The sequence below is a fragment of the Chlorocebus sabaeus genome, chromosome 25 (assembly GCF_047675955.1).
Source record: "Chlorocebus sabaeus isolate Y175 chromosome 25, mChlSab1.0.hap1, whole genome shotgun sequence".
Lineage (NCBI taxonomy): Eukaryota > Metazoa > Chordata > Mammalia > Primates > Cercopithecidae > Chlorocebus > Chlorocebus sabaeus.
The window spans coordinates 48,383,292-48,405,625 of NC_132928.1; the positions used below are offsets into that span (position 1 = coordinate 48,383,292).

The window sequence follows — 22,334 nt, forward strand, 5'->3', positions numbered from 1 at the left end:
TCAGCAACATTCTATGGAGATGATGACCTTCCTTCTGAACACACCATTTTCCTCACTTCTTTGTCCCTTTACCCTCTGGTTACCCTCCCACCTCCTTCCACTCTTTCTCACCTCATTCATGTGCTCCTTTCCACTGCCACACCCCTAAAGGCCGACATTCCCCAAGGCCACTGATGTGTGTTCCCTGGTTCACCTCTTCATGGACATGCCCAAGTGAAAACAGTCTCCCAATCATCCCCGCCGGCACCCCAGGTAGGTGGCTGCTACTAGATCTTGACATCCTCCAATTAGTACAAGTTTAACTTAGTGAAAGACATAAAAGTTATTTCCACATTGCTAGTCATGGTAAAGCTAGTTTTTCATTGAGTATTGTGGGATTTCTTGGGTTAGGCCAGATGATAGGCATTGAGTGACATGAACAATGTGTATGACAGTCTCTGCCCTCAAGTTGTTCAGGGTCCTTTTAGAAAGATAAGATGGAGGTGCATTAAAAAATAAACTTCTAAATATGAAGAAAGACCAGCTATCAGAGCTGCATAGTATTTAAAGGCCATCTACTCCCTTCTACTTGTTTTTCAAAGTCATGATGAGGTGACTTACTCAAGGTCACACCACTAATTAGGTCACCCTGGGAATTAGACCCAAGTCTCCAAACCCCCATACTGGTGCTCTTACCATGGCATCTCAATAGGTTGTTGAGAGAAGTACTTTGAGAGTTAGAATGAAAAGCACTGTGCCATCATGGTTAAAGGCATGGATTCCACAACCAGACTGCCAGGGTTCAAATCACTAATTAATATCAAATCACAGTAACAATGTGGTTGTTCCCCAAGTGACCTTGAGAAAGTCACTTAACTTCTGTGTGCCTCATTGGTTACATGTGGCTAATAACTGTACCTACCTGATAGTTATGGTAAAGATTAACATGAGTGGATATATGTAAGGTGCTTGGAATGTTGTCTGGCACTGAAAGACAGGTATGTAAGGCTCTAAACACTAATAATGCTGAGCGATGAACAACCAAGAGATTTGTTGAATACTGCCTATGCCCAACTCCTCTCTGAATCCCAGGAGCCCGGCATACATTCCAACTCACTGAACGAATGAATGAACTAACAAACATTAACATCCTTATGAAACAGAGATCAGCTCATTTACCCCTACTTGCATCATCGGAACATTCACTGAAACCAAGTAGGTAAATCCCACCACGACCACCACCATCAAAATACACCTATGACTAGTCTCTTTGCACTTGATGACATCTAGCAAGTCAACAATCTAAAGCAAGAAGAGATAAAGACATACAGACCACAGGGCATGCCAGCATGCAGAATAAACTGCATCCAGAGGGCAAAGCAAAGTCCTTCTATGGAGCATAAACCCGGGGCAACCGAGAATTAAATGAAATACCATCTTCCTTTAATTTAGGACTCCTGAGGAGAAAAAGCCAAAATTCTCAACAGATGTGAATTAAAGTTGGCCTTTTGCCCTACACAAATAGAGCAGAAATAAAGCCAGGAGTGGCCACACAGATCTTGGTCATTTTCTTCCATCCACTGGAGATGTGCCCAAAATGTAATCACTCATCCAAGGAGGATATTAAAAAGGCAGGGTTAGCTGTAGATCCTGAAGGAAAGATGAAATAGTTGATCCACGCTGTGAAGGATTCTCCCTGGCTTTCAGGAAAGCTCAGAGAATGAAACAGACCCCAGTTCTTTTTCCACAGGCTCTTAGTGAAACAAGTGAGCCTTGGGGGCAAGCCAGATTCACCCGCATCTGACAGCCGAACGCCTCAGTGAGGCTGGACGAGGCCTACAGCCGGGTAGTGTGATCTGGGGCTGACCACAAGGACCTCACCCAGAGGATCCAGTCCCTCATTAGTCGCAGCACAGCTGAAAGCATCTCCTGACCCTCCAGGGCGGCCTCAGGGCGCCCATCCGCTCCAGGACCTCACCCCAACCCCAGGCCCAGCCAGCCATGCCCGCCCCCCGCATCCCCGCCATACTCACTCCCATTCCTTGCGCCGGGCCTGCGGGGTGCTCTGCATCTTGTGCGCCTCGTGGGCCTTGATGATGTCGCGCTGCTCGATGAGGCCCCCGCGCCGCCGCTTCATGACCTCGGGGCTCACCGGGAGGAAAGGGCTGGAGCCCGCCTCCAGTGCCACGGCGCCCTCCCAGCCCGGACCCTCGCCCTCCTGCACCGGGAAGAAGTTGTCGAAGCCGGAGGCGGCGCGCGGAGAGGCCGGCAGCATGCCCACCTCGTCCGAGGCGTCGGCCTCGAGCAGAGCGTACTGCTGGGGCCGCCATGCCTCTTCCTCCGGCAGGGCCAGGACGTGGCGGCGGCGGCGGCCCGCGGACCCGGGCTCAGGGCTCCTCGCAGCCGGGCAGGGGGCGGGCTCGGGCAGCCTGCGGTCTGGGCTCAGTCCATGCATCTCGGGCACCATCACAGAACATTGCTCTGTGGGAGCGGGAGGGCAGAGACAAGGAGTGGGGAAGGGAGGGAGGGAGGGAGAATGGGGCCAAGGTCACAGGGAAATAGAGAAAAGAAAGAAAGAAGTTAATGGCATTGCCCTCCAGGCCAAGGCTTCTGGCTTGCTCAGTGCTACATCCCGGGCCCGACCCACAAACTGGCACACAGTGGAGCTCAATAAATGATGTTGAAATCAGGAGCATCCGCAGTGGACCAGGCTGGGCGCCAGGTGTCCAGATTTTTAACAAAGTGGACTGGATTGTTGCTCTCATAAACTTACAGTCTACTGCAGAAGACAGAGGTTAAAGAAATAATGGTATGCCCCGGTGATAAGGTTTCAAGGTGCTGCAATAAGGAGAGGAGAACTCTGAGGGCCGCACATCTCAGCCCCACCTCGGACAGCTAGCTGGCTGTTCCCTCACATTTTTGGTGGAAGAATCCCTCTAGCCCCTTCCCCAGGGCCCACTCTTGGGGGACTCCCACCCACCATCTGCTGCCCTGCCTCCCAAGCGAGCTCCTGGCTCCTGGGGCACCAAGCCACAAGGTGGTCTCCTTTTTTTTTTTTTTTTTTTTTTTTTTTTTTTTTTTTTTTGAGATAGGATCCATCACCCAGGCTGGAGTGCAATGGCGCAATCACGGCTCACTGCAGCATCAACCTCCGAGGGTCAAGTGATCCTCCCGTCTCAGCCTCCGGAGTAACTGGGACCACAGGCACATGCCACCACATTCAGCAAATGTTTTATTTTTTGTAGAGATGTCGTTTCCCCATGTTGCCTAGACTGGTCCCAACTCCTGGGCTCAAGCGATCCTCCTGACTCAGCCTCCCAAAGTGCTTGGATTACAGGCATGAGCCTCTGAGCCCAGCCTAAGAAGGACTCTTCTTAAGAACTGGGTCCTGTATGCAGATTCCTTCCTCCTTTTTTAATACCTGTGTCTGCCTCAGGATCTGGGGCCATGTGTGACTCAGATGCCCTACTGCTCCCCTTGGTATCGTCAATCTCCTTTTCCATGCCAAGGAGGACAGGACCAGATTGGCCTCTGAATGACATACGCATTCCATCAGCGTTGACTGAGAACTTACCATGTGCCAGGCACTGGGCACAACAAATGAGCTGGACTTAGTCCACATCATCCTCATGGGAGAGACAGGAAGAACATCGACTATGACCACATGACAGGATGTGCTATGATTGGCATAGGTCATATGCCTCTGGTCATATGAGGTCATATGCCTCTGGTCATGCCAGAGGAGCGCATGAGAGTCGCACCTAGCTGGGCGCAGTGGCTCACGCCTATAATCCCAGCACTTTGGGAGACCAAGGCGACCGGATCACTTGAGGTCAGGGGTTCGAGACCAGCCTGGCCAACATGGTGAAACCTTGTCTCTACTAAAAATACAAAAATTAGCCAGGTGTGGTGGCGCATGCCTGTAACCCCAGCTACTCGGGAGGCTGAGGCAGGAGAATCACTTGAACCCGGTGGGCAGAGGTTGCACTGAGCCGAAATCACACCAGTACACTCCAGCCCAGCCTCTGTCCCAAAAAAAGAAAAAAAAAAAGAGGGGCACCTAGCCCAGCTGGGGGTGGTCAGGAGGCTTTGTGAAGGAAAGGACCCTGGAGCTGGGTTAAACGGAGCTTGCCAGTTTAGGAACAGAATACAGGCAAAAGGAAGAGCAGATGCATGAGGGAGGATTTAGGGAAACCAAAGGATTCCTCCTGCCTCCCTGGTCACTCCTCTCTCCTCCTTTGTGTACCTCTCCTCCACTACTACACCCCTAAAGGTTGAGTCCAAAGCCATTGAGGTGTTTTCCCTGCTTTACACCTCATGGTCCTGCCCAAGTGAAAGCAGCAGTCCAGGTGGGTGGCTGGTACTAGATCTTGACATGCTCCAATTAGCAAAGGTTTAACTTAATGAGAGACGTAAAAGTTACTCACACATTGCTAGTCCCCATAGCAGGTCTAAGTACTGGGGGGACAGTCCCTGTGGCTTGAGAGGGCCTGAACTTACCACCTTTTCAAGATACCTGCTTATTGCCTCCCTCCTAGCCAGGAGCCCAAAACCAGAATTCCTCCCAACTACACATCTTAGTGACCACAAGTGGCATCTAAGAAGTATCCCATGCTCTACACGCTCAGAGGAACCCTGGCCTCCAGATCATTCAACCAGTGTTGGATGGTTGAGCACCCACTACATGTTGGGAGCTGTGCTGGGCACCCAGGGTGGCATCCTCCCAGAACACTGCCCTCCAGACACATCTCCCACTCCGCCTTCCCTGGGTTGGACTGCAAGTCAAATTGCAAGTCACAAAAACAAAGACTATTTCAATGGTTAGGAATCTTAATGATCTAACCATATCAATTTATGGATGCTGAGGTCCAAAAAAGTAGAGAGCCCCACCCAGGATCATACTGCCAATAAAAAGCAGAGCTGGGAGAGAACTCAGATTTCAAGTCCTAGCTTATGGTTTTCTCCACTATATTGATCACACTGTCTCTACCACATGAAGCAGAATCCATAAATGCCTCTCCCAGCCCCCCTCCTCATTATGCTTAGATAACAAATAGAAACAAAAAGGCTAGATGAGAGGATGATCTTAGCACATACGTGATAAAGCCTGATGGGAGCATTCAGTAGACATGGACGTCCCTGGAGCCCTACAATACCTTCTCTATTTGTCCCCTTCTCCATCTTCAGCATCTGGACTGGTCTTCCTCACCCTACCAGCATCACACCCTAAGGCCTCAATGCTTTTGAGCTTGAACCTCCCAGGACATGATAGCCGGCACTAGGTATTTGGCCACCAAGGCCAGATCAAGGGATCAGGGAGAAGGAAGATAAAGGGTCCAGAATGAGCTTGGTAAGGAGGAGAAAATGTATTCCAAATCATGCCAACAGCTGGGTGGGTCCCTAGAAAGAGTGATTCATGTTCCTCACGTTGTCATTCTGTCTCAACTCCCCTTGAGGGATTTTAAATTTATCCTTCATTCCTACGATGTTTAAATGTCTCTCCTTCGCCACATGCACGCACACACCCCTCCCCTGCTGCTCCCACTCCCTCCCCAGGCCTTAGCATCTCCAGCAACTCCAAGAATTCTCAGGCTCTGCTGTCTGCAGCCTCCTTTCCCTCGTGTCTCTCTGTGACAAAGGCTCCTGGGCCACCCTCCCAGGTCTCACCAGGCCACCAGTACCTGGCTCCCCACCTGTTTCCTGACCATTCCCACCCTCTCTCCTTACATGATTTCCTCTTCCCAGACACTTTGCCAATTTGAGTCACATCTTTGCCAAAATTACAACAGCAATAATACGCACTGCAGAGCTCCGGCTTTATGTTGTGAATATCAAAACATGAAATTATCTCATCTTTCCTTTAAGAATTTCTGTTAAACAACCCTTCTATTATTGATACAAATGTTCATCAGGAGGATCTGTCACCCCGACTGCTTGCCAAGCCGGCCAGTCCCCAGTTCTGGCTAGCACCAAGCTGAGATCTCAAGCAATTCAGACAAGCTAGTCTATATCTTCTAGGAAAGGATACTTGAATCTATACTTAGCCTTCCCCCTCCAATCCCCAAATTCTGGCGTTCCTTAAATTCCTTGAGATCAACAATTTTGTCTTGTTCATCTTTCTATACCCAGCACCTAGTACTGAGTTCAACTCAGAGTAGGTGCTTATGGTGACCATTAGTGCTGTTTGCCAAATATTCTGATGATTGCCCTGGTAGGATGTACTTCCTGGCCCTCTATGGTTGAGTGGGGCCATGTGACCATTCTGGCCAGTGAGCTGTGAGTGGAAGTGATATATGTTACTTAAGGCTAGCATTTAAATGCCAGTATAAAACTCTCTAGAGCAAGGATTGGTAAACACTGCAAAGGGCCAGAAAATAAATATTTCAAGCTTTGCACGCCATAGAATCTCTGTTGCAAAGGGCCAGAAAATAAATATTTTGAGCTTTGCGTGCCATACAATCTCTGTTGCAACTATTCAAACTCTGCTGTTGTAGCATGAAAGCAGCTAGAGAATATGTAAATGAGTGGGCATGACTGTGTTCTGATAAAACTTTATCTGTAAACTTTGGTCTTTCAACTGCATTTCTTGGACTCCATTATTGTCATTCAGCCTACGCCCATGGAAGCAAGTTCTACAGAGAACTAGGCAAAAATAGGAAATGGAGATCTACAAAAGAGAACGAGGGGTGGACCCAGGTGAGCAGCTTCCTGAGAGCAAAGTTGCTGTCCTGTAGCTCACACTCAACACAGCTGAATGGAGGGAAAAGAGGGCCTGCTTAGAAATTAAAAGTTATAAGACCAGCTCTGCGAAACTTGCCCAAGAATGAGCTAATGAAAGCTTTGAGGGCACCTGTCTGACTCTAACCCTTGCTTTCTACCTACTTCTCTTCTTATTCTTCATTGCTAAGTTTGGTTAGTGGGCAGAGGGTGTGATTTTAAATTATGGGGATCCTGAGGAGGAAGAGGGTTTAGTGCAATCCAGCAGCCCCAGAAAAACCCTTCCCTTGCTTTTCAGGGCACAGTGGGATGGCAGAATAAGGGCTCTCCTCCTCCACCTCCACCCAAGCACCCTGCACTGCCAAAAACACCTGCGCTCATAATTACACTCCTGCCTACTTCTGAAATTGTCTTCCCTGTCACCCTTCTAGAGTCAAAGTCAAGATCTTTGTCCATGAAGAAATATTATGTCTTTTGCACCATCTTTCCCTTTCTACTCTATCAGGAGTTTTACTTTATAATTCATCTGTTTTTGACTGCTTTAGAAATAATGGTCCGTGCACCCCTTTGGCTTATCTGTGCCTCTCAGACCCTTAAAGATGAGTCTGCCACATTGAGGACATTCATCTTCTTCTTCTTGGGTGCATGCCCATCCTATTCCCACCCCTCCACCACTCTCTTTCTGATTCCCCCAGAACATGTGCATCCTCTACCTTGTGAGAAGTAGATACACCAGGAAGTCAATGAAACTTACGCTTTTCTAAGTCTACTATCTTCATTCCCTGAAAGTTCTGAGTTCAACAAAGAAGTCTCCACTGCATATACCACCAAGCACATGGGCTAAGAGACAGTGGACAGAAATGGAACTGATGAGTACTATGAGGTGAGTGTTAGGCACACAAGTGTCCCCAAGCTGGCTCTGAGCTATCCTGGCTCTGTATCCTCTGTCTGCTATAGGCTGGATGAGGGCAAAGATGTCCTAATTCCCACCTGTTAGAAATTAAAAGTTATAAGATGGAAATGAATTTTTAGATATGACACTCTACAACTTATATATCATGCTGAGTTAATTGTAAAAATGATTCTCTTGAGAGAGAACTGATACAGTTAAATGGGTTTCCTGTCCAGCAATAAGAATGGCAGGGAATGACCTACTCAGCATATTCACCCTCCTACTCTGAGAGGAAATATTTCCTGTGCAGAAATAAACATTCATCTAGGGATTTTTCTTAGCTAAGCCAACATGCTACCTGGCCACAAAAGGAGGAGTAAAAGCTGGGCATGATTTTCATTTGCCATGACTTCCTAAGACTGCTCTTCTCAATCTCTAGTATACATCAGAACCATCTACATTGCTGGTTAAAAGCAGATTTCTGAATATCTCTCCAGAGATTCTCATGCAGTAGATCTTGGGTGGGTTCAGGAATCTGTATTGTTAATAGACACCCTTTCCCCCTAGGAATCATGTCTTTAAACACTGTCCTAAAAGCAGTGTGTCAGCCTGAGAGGTTGTGCTAAGTTGGTAAGAGGTATTGTCCTAGATGAGTCAGGTTGTTAAAAGCCGCTAGAACAGTGTCCTTCTCAACCATTTCGAGTCTATATCATGAAAAAAACATAGCAAAACATACCCAGAAAGAGTTCCCTGACCCACCCCCACTCCCTGCAAAGCTCTATTCTGCCCTGGACTGGCATCGGTTTTTGCCCACCCTACATTCCTCTCCACATGCCTATGTTGTTATGGTGACTGTTCAAGGATGGGCTAATGTCCAACAGCAATTTAACAGGCTGGTGCATTCTGAATGTAAACCAGGACTCAAGGAAAACACTCAGCTTCAAACATGGAGTGTGCACTAAGTCAGCCTGAGTCTCTGCGGGGGAGTCGAAAGAGTCCGTAGTCTGGTATCAGAAGCTCTGGGTTCAGGTTACAGTTCTGCCACTTGCTAATCAAGCAAGCTTTAGACTGACTTTTCTAGGTCAGTTTTCTCACATAAACAATGAGGATAATAATATAACCTGCCCTACAGAAGCCTATGATAAGAATCAAGATAGTGTCCAGGGAGGAACTTGGAATTGTAAGTTAGGTAAATATAGGGCAAAAAAATAGAAGTTAGGACCTTGAACTCTGGAGCTAGGTGTGAATCCCAGCTCCACTCTCACCAACTGAATCCCTGGGCAAATTACATAGCCTTGCTTATCTTAATCTGTAAAATGATTGTTAAGAGTAGATACATCCACTTTGGCAGGCTGAGGTGGGTGGATCACAAGGTCAGGAGTTTGAGATCAGCCTGGCCAAGAATATGAAACTCTGTCTCTACTAAAAATACAAAAAAATTAGCCGGGCATGCTGGCGGATGCCTATAATCCCAGCTACTCAGAAGGCTGAGGCAGAGAATTTCTTGAACACAGGAGGTGGAGGTTATACTGAGCCAAAATTGTACCACTGCACTCCAGCCTGGGAGACATAATGAGACTCCATCTCAAAAAAAAAGAAAAAAAAAAAGTAGATACATCATAAAGTTGTGAGAATTAAATACAGAAGCTCATAGAACAGCACCTGGCCATAAAAATTAACTACCATTTTTATTATGTAAAATAACTTATGTTTGTATTAAACGACCTCAAAATATCTCAAAATATCTGTAGCTTAATAAAATAAAAACTTATTTCTCTCTAATATCACTGTCTAATGATGCAAGTTGCCCTGGAAGATGGGAAAGAGAGACTGCTCCACATAGTCATTCAGGGAACCTGGCTCCTTTCATTCAGTGGCTCCGCCATCCCCTGGGGAAGGGTTCAGCAAATTTTTTTCTTAAAGGCTTAGAGAGTAAATATTTTAGGCATTGCAGGCCATGAGGTCTTAGCTGCAACTACACAACTCTGCCTTTTCACACTGCTTTCAGTGTGAAAGCAGCATAGACAATATATAAACAAATGGATACGGCTGTATTTCAATAAAAATTTTATTTACAAAAACAGGCAACTGGTCCTGCTAACACCCAAGCCTCAGACCTCAGAGTCTTCCTAAGCTCTTTTTCTCTCCAGCTGGGAGACAAAGAAAAAGAAAAAAGCACTTGAAAGATTTTGCATGAAGCTTACAAGCAAGGCCTAGAAGTGGTGTGTATCAACTCTCCACATTCCATTAGCCAGAATTCAGTCATCTGGCCCTGCTTAATCACAGGAGAGCAGAAATGTAGTACACATGCATGCCAAGGAAGAAAAGGAGAAAACCAATATCAATAAGCACTGGCAATCTCTATTACACTATTGCTATTTGTATTGTGTTACAATCACAAAAGCAAATACAAATGCAAACACTTACAAATATGTCAAATACATGGAATATTGGCCAATCTACCTGTGGAAGGGAATTAGTTGATTGCCAAAAAATTGCTACATCATAATGTGTAGAGAGATAGGTAATCAGATTTTTTTTTTTTTTTACATAAAAGAAAAAGGAGAAACTCTAAATGTTGTGGCAATCAATATACCAAAGGATCTTGATGATTTGGAAAACAAGACCTCAAAAATATTAAGTGTTGGTGGGTCTTCATTAATTACATAGAAGGTTTACATCACAGACATATTTATTTCTGCAGTCCTTTGATTAACGACTACCCCTTCCCAGCTAGCCTTGAAGCTACACGAAGGCAGAGACACCTTCTGCTTCATTGACTGCTGTATCCCCAGCAGCTGCAATTGTAAGCATTCAGTAAGGGCTTATGAAAGGAAAGAGTAAGGGGAGGAGAGAGGGAGGAAGATAAACAGGTACGGAGGAGGGAAGATATTTTGCAGTTTCCCATACTTTTCTAAGGAACTTAAGGGAGGTAGAAAACTTAGGACAGAACACTACTCCTCGGATAGCCTCTGGAAGGAAAAGTCACTAGGAGTCAGTAATAGTTATAACTGGAAAGAAAACAAAATGGGACAATCCCTTGGACTTGGAGAAACAAATTGAAGTTCCACAGTTATCTAGACTGGGATAGAGAAGGGCTAGGGGCTAACTTCCAGAAGCCTCTATATAGTCCCCGAAGGGTGTTTGTCCAAACCACTGCAGCATCAGGCTCAGACAACGGCATCTACAATGCTGCAAAATCTTCTCCAATAGCCTCTTTTCTATCAAAACATTCTCAAGTATCAATCCCAGTAGCACTGGGGATCTCCAGTTAGAGCCTCGTAATATCCCTCCCACCCACTCAGACCAAGATTACTTGAAGTGATTTTCTTGGAGGTAATTGTCTTTTAAAGGGAGTACGTTGCTACTGCAGTAAAGTTATGGACAGCACTGTTTGTGCTGGCAGATTAAGTCTCCTCTCTGAGAAGGGTCATAACAGCAGCACAGGCTTTCAAAGGTACTAGCCCAGGGGTATCCCCTCATGCTGCAGCTCTAAGTAGGGAACATGGTTTGGACTAGGAGAGCCAGTCCGAGTTGCCACCTAGGGAAACAAGAACAAAGCCCAAAGCTGGGCATATGGGGCCTACAATGTGGTCTTCATGGAGGACACCTCACAGCCCTCAAGTGCCTCACATGTTGGCCAGTTGTGAACTCCTGTGCTGGTGGCCTGAGCTGTTTCCCATCTGGCTGCCAAGTCTGGCCCCTTCTGGTCAGATTCCATCTGACCTATCTCAGAACCCAGCCTTTGTGCACACCTCAGCTGTGATCAAACACGTGGGAAGTTACAAAGAAGCTTGACAACGAGTGGGAAGATCTCGGGTTAGGATCTGGATATACAGGAGCTGATAGAAATGGAAGAAGGGCATACCTGTGCCTCCGAAGCATATCTGATCTCTGAAAGCTTTTAGGATCTTTTCTTCATTCCACTCTCTTCTCTGTGCCCTCTGACTATTCTGTTTTGTGCTTTTTCTTTCTGGTCATTTATTACATATTTTACCACATGATTACTAATAATTATGTTATAATTAACCTGATTTTTAAGCCAAAGAATTCATTGAGAACAAAATTCACATTTCTAGAGATAATGTGGTCCAAAGGATTTTAAACTCAATAAATGCATACTGAGCACGATGTCGGCAATTCCAGTTGCACAACACAGACTGGTGTTTCCTGACGTTCTGCAAGAAGACACAAGGCACTTGTAAGATAAGACGAACAATTACAATCCAATTGAAAGTGCCCACATCTCTCCAGTGATCTAAAAAGGAAAACTCTAGTGGGCACTATGTTTACCTCCTCAAGATCGCTCCATCCCCCAACCTTATGCACCGTGCATACAGTTTGGGGGATGGGCTCCAGCTCCATGGCGGGTTCTAATTAAACTAATCCAGTCAAGGTAGCCACATCCCTTTGCCAGTGATTAGTTGAGAAAAGGGCATGTGACTCATTTAAAGCCAATGAAGTATAAGGTAACACGTACTAGGATTTTGGAGGGAAAATCCCCCAGCTTTTAAGGGAAGGCTAGAAAAAGAAGTGGTCCCTCTCTGCCTCTGACAGGGTTCTGCACAGATGCAAACTGTGAAACCGCTGCCACCACGTCACTGCCAACTGAGGATAAGCCTACCACATGGAGGAGAGGAGGGCCAAGAAAATCACAAGCAATGGAGAGGAAGTCCCAGATTCAATCAACCTGGAAGCCACCCTACCTTAGACCACCAGCAATATGAGCCAATACAGCTCCTACTGGCCAAAGCCCATTTGAGTCAGGTTTTCTGTTACTTACACCCCAAAGCACGTTAGTTGAGGGAGCTCCCATATTCACCTGCACAATTACAAGACTTTAAATACTCCACAAGCCTTCATTGTTCTGATCACAGCAGTGGGGGAGTCTTTTTATCCCTCTCTATGTTTTTTGGTTGTAGTTCATGCTCTATAAATGGGCACTGGGACTTCACTTTTGCATAAAATTCTTGGTCAGTATTCTAATTCTAACAGTCTTCAGAATAATGGAAAAATGACTCAATCTAAACTGAATAAAGTTAAGTTCAATTGGGCAAGCAGTAAGTTTGAGGTGGGGAAGTGAACACTGCATTGGATTATATGTAAAAGGCCTTTCTGCAATTAAGTAGGGTAGAATGAGAATGAGGGGTCATACTAGACACTACCTCCACCACCATCATCAATAAAAATAATGGTTAATATTTATTGGGTTTTTAATTTTGTACTAGATACTATAAGGGGCTTTTATGCAACAAATCCTTTAAATTTTTACTTAATTCTCAAAAAAAAATCTTATGAAATAACTATTACTGTGAACTCAATTTTACAAATGAAAAACTGAGACTTAAAAGGATTAAATAATTTTCCCAAGGTTAGGGTCACACAGTCATTAAATGGAAGAGCCTCTTATCTAGATCCGACTGACTCCAAATGCCATGCCTTCATCTACTGCACCTTGCTGCCTCTAATTATGGTATGAGTTCCATTTATTGAACTCAAGACCCGAAATTCATGTTTATTAACCAACCTATTGGGTAAGTACTTTTATCTTTCCCATTAAGTAAATAAGAAAACAGGGCACAGAAACTTACCCAAGGTCACATAGCTAGTAACCCTGTACCTAGAATTCAAAATCTGATTCCTTACCCAACGTCTCTCTGGAAGTTGAAGTAAGGATAGTATAGGCTGTACTTTGAAATTGGATGGGTCCTCAAATAGTCCTGTCCTGACTGTATGTTTCAGTGATGGCAGGTACATATGTACATGCATGTGCAGGGGGGTAATAAGTTCATGCATGTTTGTGCCAGGTGCATGTTTGTGCCAGGTTCCACCTGCCCCCTCCCCCTGGCCTGGTTCCTTGTCTTTAAGCAGGTCCATGTGGAGGAAGCAGAGCTGTTGTCAGCAGCACTTTCTAACTAAGCACAGTGCTGCATGGGAATGGAATACGCTCTGGCTTGGCACAACAGTCCTGGGCCTCTCCAAGCAGCATCATCACAGAGCAAGCTCTCAGACTGCCCCAAGAGGTAAGGGAAATAAGGGGTGGATCATCCTTTGTGATCTTGTGATTGCCTGATGGGAATCAAGTGATGGCTCTGCTCTGGGAGGAAACTAGGAGGAACGGGAAAAATGAGTCTTGGGACCCTTCCCACCTCTTTCCCTGGCCCCTGGGCTCTCTCTCACCACCTTAGACCTCTATTTCCCAGCTGCCAGAGTCTTTACACCACCCTCTAGCTGTTGCCAAATTCCTGTCTTCACCATAATATTCTACAAAATCCCCCATGATTATGGCAACACTACTCTTCGATCCAAAAAGGAAGTTAACTGGTCTGAAAAGAATATTTTTTCTGATTTGCAAATTTATATATAAGAAATACCTCATCTGGTTACAAAAATTGGTATACATTCAGCTGTGTTAGCAGATCACCTTCTTTGAAAATATATAATGATACAAAACAGGAGTATGAGATTGTCTGGGTCATCAATCATCACACGCAAGCTCCAAAGTGGCCCATCCTACCTTTCTTCTACTTCTCAGACCAAACACAAGTCCCCCAGGGCCACATTCTTCACTGGAGATGAAAATCGCTGACATAAATAGGCCCCCTCTAAGGTGTTGGTGTTCTAGAGAGCTGGGCCACTTAACAGCCAGGCAGTAATTCCAAGAGGAGTCAAGAAGAGGGGCGTCTGCTAGCGGGTATAAGAAAGATCCAGTGCTGCAAAGTGGAGGGCTGCCGCTTCCTCCTGCTGCACATCTTTCAAGCATTTTAGCCTGATGTTTCCTATATAAAAATCAGTGCAATTTTCACTGGAACTAGTTGAATCACAGACAATAGGGAAGCTCTGTGACAAGAAGCCCTCCTTTATCGTATGAATTATAAATATAAACTTCCTCTTTTTGAGCCAAGCACCATACTGGAGGTTTTACAAGCCTTACTAGCCAATCTCCTCAACAATCTTTAAGCTTTTTTTCAAAGTGAACTGAGTCATTCACTCATTCATCCAACCATCTACTTATTCAATACATTGACAATAAGCACCTATTACATGCCCGGCATTGTGCCAGGCACCGGAGCTTAAAACAGAAAAGTAAACAGATTCTAACATGAACCTTGATTTGTGCTAAAGTGGAAAAAACAAATAAGGTTCTCTGGGAGGCCCTAGAGGGTCTTGGGGAGTTGGGGAGGCTGCCTGGAGGACAGGGTGTTTGAGCGAAGAACTGTGCATCATGTCAGGGTCAGCAAGGCAGGAAGGATGGGAGTTAGGGTGGACTGCAACTGAAACAGTGTGGTCAGAGTAGGCCTCATCGAGAAGGTGACATTTCAGCATACTCGAAGTAAGTGAGGAAGTGGCAATTCTGATATAGGGAAGACAGAAAAAGCTGCACAAAGGCCTAATGAGGGAGCATGCCTAGAATGTTCCTTGCTAGGAGCAGCAAGGAGGCCAGTGTGGCTAGAACAGGAGTAGCAGCAGATGATATCAGCGATGTAATGTTAGGAAGCAGATCACAGGGGCCTTTGGCCTTTTGCTCTGAGGGAAGTGGGAAGCCTTCAGAGGGTTTTAAGCAGGCATGATACTCCTGTGTAGCTGCTGTTGAGGACAAACTGGGAGAGCAGTGGAAGAGGCAGGGAGACCAATTGGAAGCCATTGCAGCCATAATACAGCAAAGCGTGACCCTCTCAAACCCTGGACAGAGACAGCTTTGCAAAGTGATCAATAGGAGCTCAATGTACCCCAAGGGAAAACACAGAACATCAGGACTGGGGAGAGGCAGAGAGAGAGGGCCTGAGATGGCCCCTTCCCATCCCTAAAGCTCCTGTGTCTCCTGAGTGGTGCAGGAGGCTCTGTGAAGATTCCCTGTCTTCAGCACACAATCTTGAGCCAAAGAGGGGCACAGGGATCTTGCCAATGGTCCTAAAGGGGTCTCAAGGCTTGGGCAAGGAGGGGACAGGGTTCATGTATCAGGAGACAAGAAGCTTGGTAGGGCATGCGGATGCTTCAGCAACTGATGTGGTGGGGGAGAGGTGTCCATGCCCACAGACGAGGAGGGCCCTCTTCCCTGCAGCCACCGACAGTCTGCAGCCTCCCGAGAGGGTCTGCAGCCCAGATGCCCAACCCCAACATCAGGCTGCATAAGCTTCAGGAAAGGAGGGGTAGCAGGCAACTGACTGTCTATACATCAAAGGAATGACATATATAATCAAAAGAATAATAAATCATCAGTTAACTAGAAAATCTCTGGCTAGAACTAAGGCAAAACATAAATTTTAAAAGATCAGGTTGTTTTCCACTAAAGTGGCTAGAAACTCAGAAATCTAGCAAGGTTCTAGAAATAATGAATGCTAGATTTTTATAATCTAAGTTTTGTGAAGCAAATTCAAATCTGCTTCACAATGTACCCCTGGGTCGGGGGGAACACTGAGATACAGCATAGAACCACAGTAGATCAGATTCCATATTATTTATCTGCGTCATCTGTACGATTCATCCTTCAGAACAGTTAGGGCTAAAATTCAGCAATAAAGGTCTTAAATGTTCAAGGTCACCACTTAAGGCCTCACCTGTAATTCTTATAGTCTAAATGTCCATTACCACGGCATGGGTTTTGTTAGCTTCATCCCAGGCAATGATATCCATGAAATTGTGACTTGTTGTACTAATTGCATTTTTACTATTTTAATAGTAAATTCCTCACCAAAGGAAATCGTCAAGTATACCACCCTGTGGGAAACATCTAACAAGTGACACTTTGGGAAACACTGTCCTCACTGGCATGTAGTATCTACATAATATTAAACAGTCATCTGAGGTGTTAATGCTGAACATGAGGTGAGAACATTAAAGATCCCCTGAGCTATCCTAGTCCTGCTGGAGTCAGCTGGACCACATTCCCTCCACAGTCATTCAGTCTTTGAACACCTCTGTTGACAGGGATTTCACTATTTCATTACCACCCTCCTTCCACCACCACCCAAGCAACTATTCCAACTTTAGATAGCTCTATTAGGATGATCTTTCTTATTCTGAGCTGAAATCAATGTGTGTCAACACAGAAATCAATGGTCTGTAAGGAAACACAATTTATTCACCTGTGGCCACCTGGGACAATCTAGAAAAAGAGGATGTAATCAGCAATAAAAGCAATGAAGAGGCCAAAAATCAATGTATCTCCTGTCAGAATAGCTCTACGGAAATAACTCAGTGTTTTCTCAATTGGCTTAGAAGACCACAAGATTTTTCATTTGCTTTTTTCTTTTTTTCCTTCTACCTCTTTTCCTTTAAAAAACAAACAAACAAACAAAAAAACTCACTGAGCTTTCTTCCCTGTGAAAAGCTAATTGTAACTTTCCTGCAAGCCATTACTCAGGTTATTTTGGGAAGAATCAACTCCTACAACTTCAGAGGAAGGACAGAAGGGTCACAATACTGGGAAGAACCAAAGGACTGAGGGGATGTGGTGGGGGGACTCACTGAAGGACCCAGGCTCATGTGAGGCAGAGGGGATTCTCCCTAATATTTATGTCCTCATAGTGTAGACAAAATTTCTGAAGCGACCTTCTACACAGCAGCATTGCCTAAAAGGGAGGAAGGGAGCTCTGTTTCCAAGTGGATCTCCATTGCCTTTTGCCTTTTGATTCAAGTTGAAAGGCTGATTTTTAGGGATGAGGCTACAGATTTCAAAGGGGTGTTGGTTTTCGCTTGATGAAGTCAAAGCCAGTGGAAACTATGTCTATAGTAGGTCCAGTTGCACTGCTCAGACCTCGTTCCTGAAAGTAACATGGGATGGAAAGTGGTCATAGTGAAAGGTGACCAGGTTGGGTGCGGGTGACAGAGCAATACTGGTGCTTCATGGAACCCAGTCCTCCTTTAGCTCATGGAGGGAGGGTACTCCGCATGCCCTGCTCCAGCAGCCAGGAGGTGCCTACAGAGTTCCTGCACTTTGAATCAGCTTTTCTGGCCCTTCTTGCCCTTCTTCCAGCCCTGGCTTTGCCATTTACTGGCTTAATATCCTTGAGCAAGTCAGCCAACCTCCCTGGGCCTCAGTTTTCTCATCTGTTATATAGAGATAATTGTCCTTTCCTCCAATAGATTTATTATGAGGGTTAAATAAGATAAAGTGTGAGCATGCACGTCCTAAGCTACAAAGCTTATGGAAGAAATTGATGTGATCTTAACCTAATGTAAGGTTTGGCACCAAAAATAGGTGCCAAAGTTTTGTTTTTATTTTGTTTTCCCTTGTTTCTGTTTTTCTGGAAACGGTGAAAAGGGAGAGCTGGTCCTTGCACATCAAGACTCCTTGGAGAAGGAAGGGAAATTAAACTGCCCCTCCCCTCAGCCAAGGCATCGGGGTAGAGCATGTGGCTTTCATAGATGTTCAGATGACGGCAGTTTCATTTTACAATTGACCTCAGAAGAGAGAGAGGTTGAAGCAACAGCGGAGGGCTGAGCTCCAGAGTGGGGACAGGAGAAAGAGGCGGCTTACCCAGGCAGACACTAGCTTAATAAGGTGACATTTGCACATTAGCAGCAGGCTGGCTAATTGATTTGTTCCTGTTACAGGAGCATCTGTCTCTGCAAAAAGGCGATGGCCACCAGCTCTGGCACAGTTGCTAGAAGAGTGTCCAGGATCTCTCAGGTCATTTTTTGTCCTAGCCAATAGGGTAAAAGCATTTTGAGAACCAGGAGAATGCCAGTGAGAACTGACTGGAGTACAAGAAGGATAAGGGCTGCATGTGAAAGCCCCAGGACTGGGGAGCTCAGCAGGGAGAGGGAAGGACAAGACCAGATGAGGGGGAGGGACACCTGGTCCTGGAGCTGGATTCTAAGCATCACTGATGTAGTCCATTCAAAAGTTTTTCTCACTTTCCTCCTTTATCCTGGAGTCTTCCTAGTGACCTCAATGAGAGGCTAAAACCCCCCACCCTGGCCAGGCACAGCGGCTCATGCCTGTAATCCCAGCACTTTAGGAGGCTAAGCAGGCGGATCACTTGAGGTCAGTTCAAGACCAGCCTGGCCAACATGGTGAAACCCCGTCTCTACTAAAAATACAAAAATTAGCCGGGTGTGGTGATGCACGCCTGTAATCCCAGCTGTTTGGAAGGCTGAGGCAGGAGAATCACTTGAACCCGGTAGGCAGAGGTTGCAGTAAGCCAAGATCATGGCACTGCACTCCAACCTGGGTGACAGAGTGAGATTCCATCTCAAAAACAAACAAACAAAAAACTCACCCAGGCAAGGGCCTGGGTTTCTTAAGGGTTCAGGACAGAGTTCCCATCCACCGTGATTGTAGTGAGACATAGTAATAGGAGAGCATTCTATAATGTGAGGCCTGCTGGGAGCATGGGAGGCATCAGTGGGGACTGATGCTCTTGACCCTCCCAGGTCTGCAGCTTGCAAGGGAGTCCCAGCTGTTCCATTGGCCAGGTTCGCTACAGAGGTGTTCAAACCAGGCATCTTCTGCAGGCTGGACAGATGTGTTCTACTCCTAAAATAAAGTAGCTCCAGTCTTTACCGAAGTCCCAGAAGAAGAATTAGTTAATGGAAATAATTTTCTCAATTTTAAGATTTCTCTCCTGTAATTTCTTTTCCTTAAACTCTTGAGATCTTATACCTCTTGTCTATAAAAGAATGTAGTGGACAATTTTATCTGTTTTAGCATAAACTATTTATTCTGGGTTGAGTGGAGCTCTGTTTCTATGTTATTCCACATTGTTCTACTCAGGACCATGCCCCAGCAGTTACCTTTCTCTTCCGCGTTGGATTACTCCCATCAATGTGCAAATATACTGTTCTTTCTCTCATCTTAGAAAAACCACTTCCTTCACCAACTATTACCTGATTTCTTTGTTCCCTTCTGTGACAAACTCTTCAAAAGAGTCATCTATATTCACTGTCTCAGTTCTCCTCCTCTCATCCCTTCTTACACCAACTTTGATCAAACTTTTCTCCCCACTGCTTTTGTTAAGATTATCAATGCCCTCCACATTGCTAAACCCAGTGACCAGTTCTTGTCATGCTTGATGTGGTAGCCAGCTTCCAAGATGACCCCACCTCCTGGGATGCTCACCTTTGTGTGGTCCCCTCCCACACTGTACCAGGGCTGGTCTATGTAGCCAAGAACATTCAGAAGTGATGGCATGACATTTCCACAGTTAGGTACAAAAGACTATGGCTTCTGTCTGGGGTGCTCTCCTGCAGTCTGTCTTCCTCTTGGGCCACTTGCTCTAGGGGAAGCCACTCAGATGGCCCACATGGCCAGGAACTGGGGTGCCAAGAACTGCAAGAGCAAGTTTGGCATGGGATTCTCCAGCCCCAGTTGAGCCTAGAGATGACTGCTGCCACAGCTAACAACTTAATTTCAACCTGCAAGAGATATTGAGTCAGGACTAGCCACCTTATCAACTCCTAGATTCCTGAGTCTTGGAAACTTTGTGAGATAATAAATTTTTGTTGTTTTAAGCGGCTAAGTTTTTGAGTGATTTGTTATACAATGATAGATAGCTAATACACTTGACTCATCACATTATTTGACACAATTGATCACTCTTGCCCCCCTTGAAACACTTTCTTCATCTGGCTTCCATGACATCACAGTCTCCTGGTTTTCCTTCGACCTCATGGATCGCTTCTCAACTTCCTTTGCTGGCTCTTCTTCTTCTGCCTCGATTCTTTAAGCTGGAGGCCCTCAGGCTGCTGGTCCTTTTCCCTCCTGTCTCCACTCACTCCCTTGGTGACCTCATGCACTCATGTGACTTTAATTACCATATATGTTGTCAACTCCAAAATGTATATCTCAGCTCAGATCTTTCTCCCAAATTTCTGACTCATATAACCAGGTGCTTCCATGACTTCTCTACTTGGATATTTAATATACAACTCAAATTCAACAGGCTCAAGTGTGAACTCCTAACTTTTCCCATCCAAGTCTGCTTCCCAATCTCCTTCTGAATTGATGGCAGCTCTATCCTTCTGGTTGCTCAGGCTGTCCTTGACTCCTATACTTCTCTTATTCCCCATATCCAATCATCAGTGAATGCTATTGAATCTACCTACAAGATATATAAAAAGATCGAGTCACTTCTCACCATCCACTGCTACCATCCTGGGCCAAGCCACCATCATCTCTCATCTGGACACAGCAACAACCTTCTAACTGGTCTCCCTATTTCTACCCTTAACCCTCTACAGTCTATTCTGAACACAGTAGCCAATGTGCAGTGTGAGCCTCTTAAATAGGCAGAGCACATCATTCCTCTCTGCATAGCATCCTGCAATGTACCCTCCTTTCACTTAGAGTAACAGCCACAGCTGGCCTCCCAGTGGTCAGCAAGGCCCTGCACCACCTGGCTTCCTGTTACTTCCCAGACTCCATCTCCTTCTAGTCTCTCTTTCCTCTGCTCCAGCCACACTGGCCTCCGTGTTGCTCTCGGAACATGCCAGACTCACTCCCACAGCATTTGCAGTCACTGTTTCTTCTGTCTGGAATGCTCTTCCCCTAAATATCATTCTGGGTAAGTCCATCATCTTCTTCACATATTTGCTCAAGTATCACCTTAACAATGATGGCCTGTCTTAGCCATCCTGTGGAATCCTGCATGCTACCCCACCCTCAGCACTCCCGAGCCCCCTTATCCTATTTTCCCCCATAGCACTTATCATCTTTCAACACACTAGAAGCTGTATTTGTCCCTTATGTTAGTGTATTGTCTATCTTTCCCTGCTAAAATCTAAACTACAAAAGGGCCTGTATCTGTGTCCACTTTATTTGGTGAGCTACCCCAAGCCCTTAAGGATTTCTGGCACGTAGGCAACACTAAAAATATTTTAGTGAATGAATAAGTTATCTGAAATTGTTACAAAAGCCTCACAAAATATTCTGTATTATCCAAATTTTACAGATGAAGAAACTGAGAAAAGGCAATTCACATTTCTCAGTCTTCCTATGTGCCAGTCACTTTAAATATGCTATCTTATTTAAACCTCCCATTTTACAAGGCTCAGAGATGCTAAGTGATTTCCAAAAGTCACATAAGTGGTGAGAAGGCAAACTCTGATTTGAACCCAGGTCTGGCTGGCAATAAAGTAAACTCCCCCACTGCTCTTCCCATTCTTGTGTCAAGCACCTTCCGTGCACCTGGACTGAGTCAGCAATCAACCGTCCCCTGAGAAGCCACCTTTGGCCAACAAAAGTCACCACATCACACTCTTGCAGGATCCCTTACAGGCCCTGTCTAGAGACCAGCAGCCAATCCCTACTTTTCTTGCTATCCCCAGGTTCAGGCACTCAGTCCCACTCAGTCCCACGGTGGCTGACAGTCACACAACATAACCCCAGCTGCTCTTCAAACGCACAAACCAAGGAAGAGGTTCTTGGTACCTGCTTGTTGAAAATTGCAAACGTTTTTCCAAATATTTGAAATGTAATGGTTTTTAAGGCCTTGAGTCCAAATGAGTACTCACTGCCCCCATCAGAAAAGATCATAGTCCTTCTTGGCCAGGCACAGTAGCACACGCCAGTAATCCCAGCACTTTGGGAGGCTGAGGCAGGTAGATCACCTGAGCTCAGGAGTTCAAGACCAGCCTAGGCAACATTGCAAAAGTCTGTCTCTACCAAAAACACAAAAAATTAGCTGGACCTGATGGCACGTGCCTGTGGTCCCAGCTACGCAGGATGTGAGGTGGGAGGATAGCTTGAGCTTAGAAGGCAGAGCTTGCAGTGAGCCAAGATCACGCCACTGTACTCCAGCCT

General features: G+C 45.7%; 1 protein-coding gene across 7 annotated transcripts in view; it reads right to left on the bottom strand.

Moving 5' to 3' along the window:
* The window catches only part of CACNA1E (calcium voltage-gated channel subunit alpha1 E), a 495,006-nt gene that overhangs the window by 397,039 nt on the left and 75,633 nt on the right, over positions 1-22,334 (bottom strand). For all 7 annotated transcript variants that reach the window (XM_073011718.1, XM_073011715.1, XM_073011713.1 and 4 more), the window contains one exon: positions 2,013-2,460. In XM_073011718.1, the coding sequence (XP_072867819.1) occupies positions 2,013-2,446 (434 nt within the window). In that variant the 5' untranslated portion in view covers positions 2,447-2,460. The remainder of the gene's footprint in view (positions 1-2,012; positions 2,461-22,334) is intronic.